Source organism: Dryas octopetala, chromosome 5, assembly GCF_963921425.1.
Source record: "Dryas octopetala chromosome 5, drDryOcto1.1, whole genome shotgun sequence".
Classification (NCBI taxonomy): domain Eukaryota; kingdom Viridiplantae; phylum Streptophyta; class Magnoliopsida; order Rosales; family Rosaceae; genus Dryas; species Dryas octopetala.
The window spans coordinates 19,330,546-19,340,332 of record NC_141370.1 but is presented as its reverse complement, the minus strand read 5'-3'; the positions used below and the strand labels follow the sequence as shown (position 1 = coordinate 19,340,332).

The following is a 9,787-nucleotide window of genomic DNA, read 5'->3' as shown; positions in this document are numbered from 1 at the left end:
TATTCTCTACAATATTCACCTTCTCTTTTTCTTCAACACATCCATTTTCATCCTATTGCAATGGCTATATACAAATAGTAGCATGGTTCTGTCCTAATTTGTTGCATAACTAGAACTATGGCAAAAGCAATGGGGTCCTTACATGGGCCAATGGTTGCAGTTTCCTCTTCTAAAGATTGCAGTCTCAAATTCTTGTCAAATGGTTAGTTCTTGCTTCTCTCAGTCATACAATCATATTTATAGTTTCTATCACACAAATGAACATCAATGAACTTTTTATTATGCTATTTCAGGTTTTCTGCAGAAATCAGTTCTCACAAAAGCCTCTACTTCTGATCTTAATTTTTCTTGCATGACATTGCTTGGGGGTGGCTTCAAGAAACTAGCAAGTCATGTTGTATCTCCCAATATATCTTCACCAAGCGTGACAATGGAATTTCTTGATGCTTGGAACGACGAATATGATGGAGTCATAATTAATTCAGAGAGCCTACCCATGAGTGCAAATGCTTTTGCATCTGCTCTCCAGGTTTCTCTGTCCAACTGGAAAATGAAGGTATGATAGATGTGAATGAAATACAATATAATACCATATTAATATGGATACACCTCTCTACCTGCTCATTACGTCGGCATATCAAAGATTGTTGATACTATTCTATGCATTTTGTACACATGGCACTTGGAAAATTCAGAAATCTATATAAATTTTTTCCTTCAAACTATCTGAAATTGCAATCTTATAATAGTCTTTGTTACTAAGTTTCACACGCATACCATAATTGAGATACTAGCTATTATGTGAAATGCAGGGGAAAAAGGGGGTATGGCTCAAAATACTAAATGAGCAAGCTGACCTTATCCCAATTGCAATTCAGGTTATAATTCAACAACCCTTATCTAATTGTATGTTATACCATCAATGCTACTATTACTTTCCCATCGTGTTTGTTAATTAAAACACATCTGATTGTCATGTATTCAGGAGGGTTTCAACTATCACCATGCAGAACCAGGATATGTTATGTTAACATACTGGATTCCAAATGAAGCTTGCCTGCTTCCTGCTAGCCCTTCACATCAAATTGGTGTTGGAGCATTTGTGATCAATGACAAAAAAGAGGTATCCATATTCTATGGTAATTTATTACTAACTTTCTCTACCATTGCCCAACTCACAAAATTTTCTTTCTGATGCAATTTTGATAACATTAGGTTCTTGTGGTAAAAGAGAAGTGCCCTTGTAATTGCTCTGGTGTGTGGAAGTTTCCCACTGGTTATATCAACAAGGTGAACATTTTTTAGTCTTGACCATGTTTCAACATTAGTTCTACACTAAATTTCTCTGTTTTGAAGGCCAACAATAATGTTATCTTCTTTTCTCAGTCTGAAGACATATTCTCTGGAGCTATCAGAGAAGTGAAAGAAGAAACTGGTGTAAGAATACATTCATCTTTCTCTACATTATGATTTACTATCATTTTTATCACTTGTTTCATTTCTTCTTAGTCACCCATTTTTGTTCACAGGTTGACACAACTTTCCTGAAATTGGTAGCTTTCAGGTAAGGCTTTATGTTGCCACCTTATCTCTTTGGTTTACTAGTAATGTTAAGTAATTCAATGGAAAGACATCTTTGCAACTTGGTCCTTCTTTTTGCACAAGACAACCTAACTTGCCCTTCTTTCTTTTTGCATGTTTTATATTTCCTTCTTTTGAAACTTGGAAGACATGCTCACATGGTTGCATTTGAGCAGTCAGACTTGCTCTTTGTGTGCATGCTTAAGCCATTGTCCTCTGAAATCACAGTGGATGAGAAGGAGATCCAAGCTGCAAAGGTATTAAAATTTGGTCACATTTATATATCCAGTTCTTTCTCAGGGAAATTATAACTTTTTTCCTTCAGCTTCTGATTGAGTTTTGCCTGGTGTTTCATATCAACTTTTCAGTGGATGCCTCTTGATGAGTTTATTGGGCAGCAATATTATCAAGATGACCACTTGTCAAAGAAAGTCATTGATCTATGCTTTGCAGCCCATGAAGATCGCTACAGTGGATTCATTGGTCATCAACTCAACTCCAAAATTGATGGAAAATTATCCTACTTGTATTATGATGATTTAAAAAGTACTTAGAATTCTATCTTCTATTATTCCAAGAGACATATATACCTCCTAGTGAATCTAATATAAAAATTACATTGTAAGATGAAACGATCAATTCAATCAGGTGTATATTCGTCATCTATTTTCATTATTTAATTCTCTAAAAACACGAAAAAAAAAAAATTATTGTTCAACTCTTCCACACCATGACAAACCAAAAGCTCAACCTCCCTTCTATCTATCTAAGGGGTGGAAGAATTAAGGCTTGATATTCACACTAATGATCAATTACATATCCAATGGAACGATTTAGTGTTCCATTTGCTATTGGAGTTCCCAAATTGGTGAATGCCCATAACATCATGCACTTTGAAGAACAAGCTAGTTTCAATTCTTTGGTTCTAATTCAATTCTAATACAATAACATGAACTTTTCTGAAAAAATTTAATTTTACTGCCATAATCTACTTAGCTGATTAGCTCTCATACTCTCATACATAACAATAATATCTAAAATCTTAATTTTTAATCTTTAACTAATTTTAACTAATGTGACACATGATATGGACACAATTATAAATAAATAAAATATTGTCACATCATAGATACATTTACCGTTTAAGAGTAAGAAACTTCATCTTATTAGAGTGACTAAGTCTTAATTCCTTACAAAAATTTAAGAGTGAGATGAATTTAGGGTCCACAAGATAGACTAAACCCTTATTATTTCTTAGGTTAAAAGACTAAACCCCTCTTAATTAGATTGGGGTAGCAGGACACTCAAGATTGTTCTAGTCTTCTAGAGATTAAGGTGGCTCCACAAACATATACAGATGGCACATATTGAATTGCCAATATCACCTCCAAGAACCCCGCGTTTTTTTCCTGCTTTTATTATTATTTTTTTCCAACTACATTCACTTTCCATATTACAAGTCACGCAATCCCCGTCACATGTGCTTTCTTTGGGAAAAAAAAAAAATGACTTTCCAGTTTTCACATACACGTGTGTGCTGGGTCAATGTAGTCCAAACCCATCAAAGATCAAACCCAGCTCTGGTTTCCGGACATACCCGTAAACCAATTTGCCGCGCCCAAACTTCAACGGTCAAGCTGGTCAACCTTAATTTTCTATTTTATTTTCTCCATTTTAATTTTTACTTATCTCCCAAGTCTGTAAAATAAAGTAAAAGTCTTCCAAACCGTTGAAGAAAATAAATAAATTCATTCTAGAATCTCTATAAATTTCGAAAATGGTGGTTGGTTTCTTCCCCAAGTAACTTTGAACCGTAAAGCTCACTTTGTTTTTATTTCAGCCACCGGTTTTTTCTTTCTTTTTCAAACGCCGCCAAACCAGAACACAAACTAGTATAAACTATGAATATGCTTCTCTTTCTTTCCCATACGACTTCAAACAACTTGTCGCTGTTGCTCTCTGTCATCGAATGGACTCTGTTCGCGCTTCCTCTGCAATCATGTCTCTGAAGCGCTCCGATTCAAGCTCTCTTGCTAATTCGCGTTCGGGTTCTGGTAATTGCTTCGCGAGTTTTTCGGGTTCGGGTTATAAGGTCGGGTCTTCGCCACGTGTCCTGATGGAAACGAATAATAAGCTTAAGGTTGTGGCCGGTGACGCTGGTTATGTGCTCGAAGATGTTCCTCATTTCTCCGATTACATTCCTAATCTTCCTGTACGTCGTCGTTTCATGAATATTATAATTATCATCTTTATTTGCAGTTCATTGCCGGCCAAATAAAAAGAAAGGCTTTTTCTTTTGGCATTTTTGTGTGGTTTATGAATGGTTCTGGGTCTATATATTAATTGTGGTAATGGGTTTTGTTTGATGGCCTTGTAGACTTACCCAAATCCATTGCAAGACAATCCTGCATACTCAGTCGTCAAGTAAGTTGTGTACAGCTTTTCTATGTGTCTGTTTCATTTCTATTGTTCTTTCTGTGACTGCTGCACCATAGAGTGTTTATTAGAAATGGGTTTTTCTTTAATTTTGTTTTGTTTGTTTGTTTTTTTGTTTTTTTTTTTTTTTCAGGCAGTACTTTGTGAATGTGGATGACACTGTCGCTGAGCAGGTGAGCTTTTTTTCCCATGGATAATGGATTCCCCTCCTTGGTATTTCTGTTGTAGAATTGTTTGTTCAAATTGTGCTGCTATTGTTATGATCTTTTCCATTGCTTTAAAGGGCCTGCATGAACTTTTGTGCTTCTAACTTTTGGGTCTGGAGAGGTGGTACCGAGGGAATAAAATTACTAAATTTCTCAAATAATTTGGTGGCCTGCATTTCCAAGGCCTCAGATCGGTTTCCTCTGATCCAAATGCATGATAAGATAAATTTCATAGATGGCAAACTCAATCTCTCTCTTTTATTCATTAACATTAATATTATATTTAAAGTATATTTCTTGTCCCTCCTCTGCTGCTTTTTTCAGATTGTTGTTCACAAGAATAGTCCAAGGGGCACACATTTTCGGCGTGCTGGACCTCGTCAAAGAGTATGCTTTTGTGTCTTTTATGCATGGAATATAATTAAATTCCATCTGCTGTCACTGTCAGTGACTCTGTTGCTTCTTGTTGTTTTCAGGTGTATTTTGAGTCGGATGATGTTCATGCTTGTATTGTGACATGTGGGGGTCTATGCCCTGGACTCAACACAGTGATTAGGGAGATAGTATGTGGCTTGCACCATATGTATGGTGTAAAGAAAGTTCTGGGAATTGATGTAAGTTATTATTGCATTAAGGAATTGAAAATATGAAATTTAAGGAATTGAATTAAGTGCCAATTGATTTTTGTATTGCCTAATTCAGTGGCATGATTGGCTAATGAAATTCAAAAATTTTAGGGAGGATACAGGGGTTTCTATTCTCGTAACACAATTCCGCTAACTCCTAAGAGTGTGAATGATATCCATAAACGTGGTGGAACCATTCTTGGGACATCAAGAGGTGGCCATGATACCTCAAAGATAGTTGACAGCATTCAAGACCGAGGAATCAATCAGGTCATTTCATTATTCTTAATCAATGCTATTCATGGATCAACAATTTTTTGTATGCATTTCTTCTGGTCTGGATCCCCTCTCCAATGCATGGTCTATGTTACAGGTTTACATAATTGGAGGAGATGGAACCCAGAAGGGGGCATCTGTGATATATGAGGTAATGTAATTTTATTAGAGGTTGATGCAATTTGCTTGTGCAAATTATTTTCTCTGACATTATGATTATTCATCATGCAGGAAATTAAAAGGCGTGGTCTCAAAGTTGTAGTTTCTGGGATCCCCAAAACCATTGATAATGACATTCCGGTGCATTTCTTGGCTAGCCTACTTGTTTCTGAGTTATGCATGATTTGTCACAAATGCATAAAATCTCGTTAACTGCTACCTCTTGTTGATACAGGTCATTGACAGGTCCTTTGGCTTTGACACTGCTGTTGAGGAGGCTCAACGTGCAATTAATGCAGCACATGTTGAATCTGAAAGCGTTGAGAATGGTATTGGTGTTGTGAAGCTGATGGGTCGGTACAGCGGTAAGGTTCCTGTTTGCTTACGACATCCTCCATTTTAAAATTCCTTAAGAATATTTAGAGAAGTTTACCTAGCTTTACTTATTTGAGAAAATCATACATCCCCAATTACTCTGCTGAGGTGTGGGAATATGTAAATTTCTTTAGAGCTTCTCAATTGAGCAGTAGACTAATAAATAACTTAATCTTAGTCCCTCTTAACTTTTTCTATACAATAGCAACTGTGGATCTGTCCAGCAAAGCATATCAAGGACCGGTAGAACACAAAATGCATACAACTTGGTGAAGTTTATGTTATACCAAATTATTAGCTAATTTGAAAGCTGTTCTAGATTTTCAAGTATATCATCATTGCAAATCTGAGTATGGGTTGGGTTTGTTTTCTTCATTGTTCCAGCTTGATTCAAATTGTGACTTGTAAGATATGAATTGTAGTTCCATGTGATGTACTTTGCTAATTTCACCTTGCCTTTTATACAATCTAAACTAGATGCTGTGATGCAGGGTTCATTGCTATGTATGCAACACTTGCAAGCCGAGATGTAGACTGTTGCTTAATTCCAGAGTCACCCTTTTATCTTGAAGGTCCTGGTGGACTTATCGAATACATAGAGAAACGACTGAAAGAAAATGGGCACATGGTTATTGTCATCGCTGAAGGAGCTGGGCAGGAGCTTCTTTCTGAGAGCATTAATCCTATGGCCAAACAGGATGCTTCAGGAAACAAGCTTCTCGAAGATGTTGGGCTATGGATTTCCCAGAAGATCAAGGTCTGGACATATCCTGATATGCATTCTCACCCATTATAAACTCAGTATATAAGATCTGCACACAGTTTCATAATCATTGATATAACTTTTGTTTTATGCAGGATCATTTTTCAAAGAAGAACAAAATGGCCATAAACCTCAAATATATAGGTTGGTAATATACAAAATTGTTATCATACATTATACTCTCCAAAGTTGGGGAAGGACTGGATCAGTCAAGCCTTTCACTTCATTGTTTGCAGATCCTACGTATATGATCCGAGCAATTCCAAGCAATGCCTCTGATAATGTGTACTGCACACTTCTTGCTCAAAGTGCTGTCCATGGAGCAATGGCAGGTTACACAGGATTTACGGTGGGGCCTGTGAATGGGAGACATTCTTATATACCCTTCCATGTGAGTGCCTCATGCATAAAATATATATCTTTTAGCTTTGATTTTGATATAACATTGAAGTAATTGTTGGCTGGTTTGATTTGCAGCGAATCATTGAGAAGCAGAACAAGGTTGTGATCACTGACAGAATGTGGGCAAGGCTCCTATCTTCCACAAACCAGCCAAGTTTTTTGAGTGCCAAAGATGTCATAGAGGACAAGAGAGAGGAAGAACCGCCCACCCAGTTGTTGGATCAGGAACATTGTTCAGACCACAATTTGATGAACAAGGAAATCAGTAATAACTGTAATTGAGATCAGTACTGTACGGCTTTGTAGATTGTAATTTCATCTATTTTATGCAATTCTATATTTTCCTTGTTAAAATAACTTCGAATCAAAATGCGCAAAGAATTTTTTTTGTACGACTCTGCCACAACTAGAGCTATAAACCTCTCAAATTCTTAAGGAACTTTGTTGCGAGACGAAATGACAGTAATAAAATTTCGTTATTAACTTTGAAACATTTGTAAACATTGTACCAAATTATGGTAATATCATTGATTATTATAAGGATAACTGGACTAGAGGACCAAATATCCGTAATTGTAGAAAGATGATTCTGAATTGTTAAATTAGATAGCTAATGATTATTTGGTGTAATACTAGTCTCTCTTTTATGAAAAATTCTGACTTCAAATCATATCGACGATAATCATTGCTTAATAAATAATTGATATATATAAGGCCTTTCACATGAGAGACTCTTCAATAAGACATGCTCATGAAAAACTTAGCCCCTTTCACAATGGTTACTTAGTGTCATAGTCATATATGATTATATGAGTCTCAAAGTGACCTGAATAGTGCTGAGAGTGACCTGAATAGTAGTGAGAGTGATGTGTAATCTTTTTCCACATATATCTCTGCAAATCATCAAGTCTTATTTAAGGATCTTATTAGAGAGTAAATAAAAATAGTTTATTAGAAAATAATTATATATTACTTGCAAAAAAATATTATATATGTATATTTTGAATAATAAAAAAAACAAGAAATTTTTTTTCTAAAACTGGTGGAAACCAAACAGGTCCTTATATTGGTTTGGCTTTTCTAAGACCTCGTCACTAGACGTCTCTGTGGGAAGTTGGGTTGGTAGCAACATAAACGATGGGGATTAGATTCATACTGATGGTGAACAAGCAGGGACAGACCCGTCTTGCCCAATACTACGAATATCTCACTCTTGAAGAAAGGCGAGCTCTTGAAGCTGAAATCGTCCGCAAATGCCTCGCTCGCACCGAGCAACAGGTCTCTCTCTCTCTCTCTCTCTCTCGGACTGCAATTTTGATTTCATTGGTTGCTACGTCTGTATTGATTATCTAAAGATTCGGAATTGGCTCCAAATCTAGATATCGGAACCAAAAGGTCCGATTTTCCTTTATGAAACGGGAAATTACCAATGCCCAATTGTTCAATTCTGGGTTTGCATAAGCTTGGCAAGATCTTGGTCCCCATGTTTTTAGTTTAGATTCTACTTGTTCATGAACAATAAGTGGAAGTGGGATCGAAAACTTTATTGGGTTCTTTCGGTTGGCTATATGATATCAGAATAAAAAATTTTAAATTCAATTGGGTTGCGCTAAAGATCTGCTTCCTGAAATTATGGTCACATGCAAGGAAAATAGGATGTCCATTTAAGTAAACCCACTAATAAATTTGATAATTTAAAGTTAAATATGTGATTCTGTCAATGAATTGCTTTTCTTCTCATTTACTCTAACTTTATGAATATTAAGCACTTGCTACCTGACCCCTATGATCCATGTTTTGCATTATGCTTTATGTTGTGTGAAATCTCATTGGTCACCAATGCTTTTAGAAGTTCATATCTGTAGGGCCTGCTGAATGTAAATCGTATGTAGGAGTTCATATCTTATTGTCATTAGTATTATTATGTGACTGCAGCCATACATGCTTATGTTGCTTATATATTCTGTACATGGAACAGTGTTCATTTGTTGAGCACCGGAACTACAAAATTATTTATAGGCGCTATGCTTCCTTGTTTTTCCTGGTTGGAGTTGACAACGATGAAGTAAGTTACTCCCATCTTTCCCTTATTGTCAACTAGTTCCTTCATCATTTTTGTGTTCACGAAGAGATCAAGCATGATATGATATATACAGATCAGGAATACTAATTTTACTCGGTACAGTTTTTTTTTTTTTTTCCACGACTACTAAAGGGGTGAGGTAAGAGAGAGAGAGAGAGTGTGTGTGTGTGAGAGAGAAATATGTTTAATTAATCTCATATCATACTTGTTCTCTTGTTGCCTCCTACCATACGATGTCTTTCTTAACATGTTTCCCTTGTCATTTACATTGCAGAATGAGCTTGCAATTTTGGAATTCATACATCTGTTAGTTGAAACCATGGACCGCCATTTTGGCAATGTGGTGAGTCCTTTTCCAAAAAGAGTGCATAGTTTGTTTGCTTCTGATTTGAGTTAACTAGCATTTTTTTCCTTTTAGTAGTCCACATTTAAGGCTTGAAGAAAGTGATTTTGTTTCTCTTCACTTGAATTTGCAGTGTGAACTAGACATCATGTTTCATTTGGAGAAAGCGCATTTCATGCTGGAGGAAATGGTCATGAATGGGTGTATTGTCGAGACAAGCAAGTCTAACATCCTGGCCCCAATACAGCTGATGGACAAAACATATTGAAAAAATGCCAAATTAGGTTCTAGGCTGCTGAGGGTTGTATTGAGTTTCTTAGCGGGTTTGAATTCATATGTGTCGCCTGTTGTACAATAACTGCAAAGAGGATAAACCATACCTTTTCTTTGTTAATGAAAAATTGTGGTTCATTTTATGGATTGCATACTAATATATGAGGTTGAGCTTTGTGTCTTAATTGATGAGGTTCAAAGCCCATGAAAGCATTCTGATGAACTTTGTGTACTAGAGGACTCTTAGAAATCATCCATGAATCA

General features: G+C 36.1%; 3 protein-coding genes across 3 annotated transcripts; all 3 read left to right on the top strand.

The window, feature by feature from the left end:
- On the top strand, positions 1-2,228 carry LOC147285351 (nudix hydrolase 8-like). Its single transcript, XM_086244638.1, has 9 exons — positions 1-202; positions 294-556; positions 813-878; positions 986-1,123; positions 1,216-1,290; positions 1,387-1,437; positions 1,530-1,564; positions 1,730-1,838; positions 1,950-2,228. Exons 1-9 carry the CDS (start codon positions 118-120, stop codon positions 2,133-2,135), a joined length of 1,008 nt encoding a protein of 335 aa, XP_086100764.1. The 5' UTR covers positions 1-117; the 3' UTR covers positions 2,136-2,228.
- Positions 2,229-3,357: 1,129 nt separating this feature from the next.
- LOC147285350 (ATP-dependent 6-phosphofructokinase 6-like) lies at positions 3,358-7,259 on the top strand. Its single transcript, XM_086243417.1, has 13 exons — positions 3,358-3,793; positions 3,959-4,005; positions 4,151-4,190; positions 4,548-4,610; positions 4,700-4,837; positions 4,961-5,119; positions 5,223-5,276; positions 5,357-5,425; positions 5,520-5,649; positions 6,151-6,416; positions 6,518-6,566; positions 6,659-6,813; positions 6,900-7,259. Exons 1-13 carry the CDS (start codon positions 3,551-3,553, stop codon positions 7,104-7,106), a joined length of 1,620 nt encoding a protein of 539 aa, XP_086099543.1. The 5' UTR covers positions 3,358-3,550; the 3' UTR covers positions 7,107-7,259.
- Positions 7,260-7,900: 641 nt separating this feature from the next.
- Positions 7,901-9,708, top strand: LOC147285349 (SNARE-like superfamily protein). The gene is made up of 4 exons (XM_086244770.1): positions 7,901-8,102; positions 8,803-8,889; positions 9,182-9,250; positions 9,384-9,708. The coding sequence occupies exons 1-4, from the start codon at positions 7,962-7,964 to the stop codon at positions 9,516-9,518; spliced, it is 432 nt and encodes a 143-aa protein (XP_086100896.1). The 5' UTR covers positions 7,901-7,961; the 3' UTR covers positions 9,519-9,708.
- Positions 9,709-9,787: the final 79 nt, after the last annotated feature.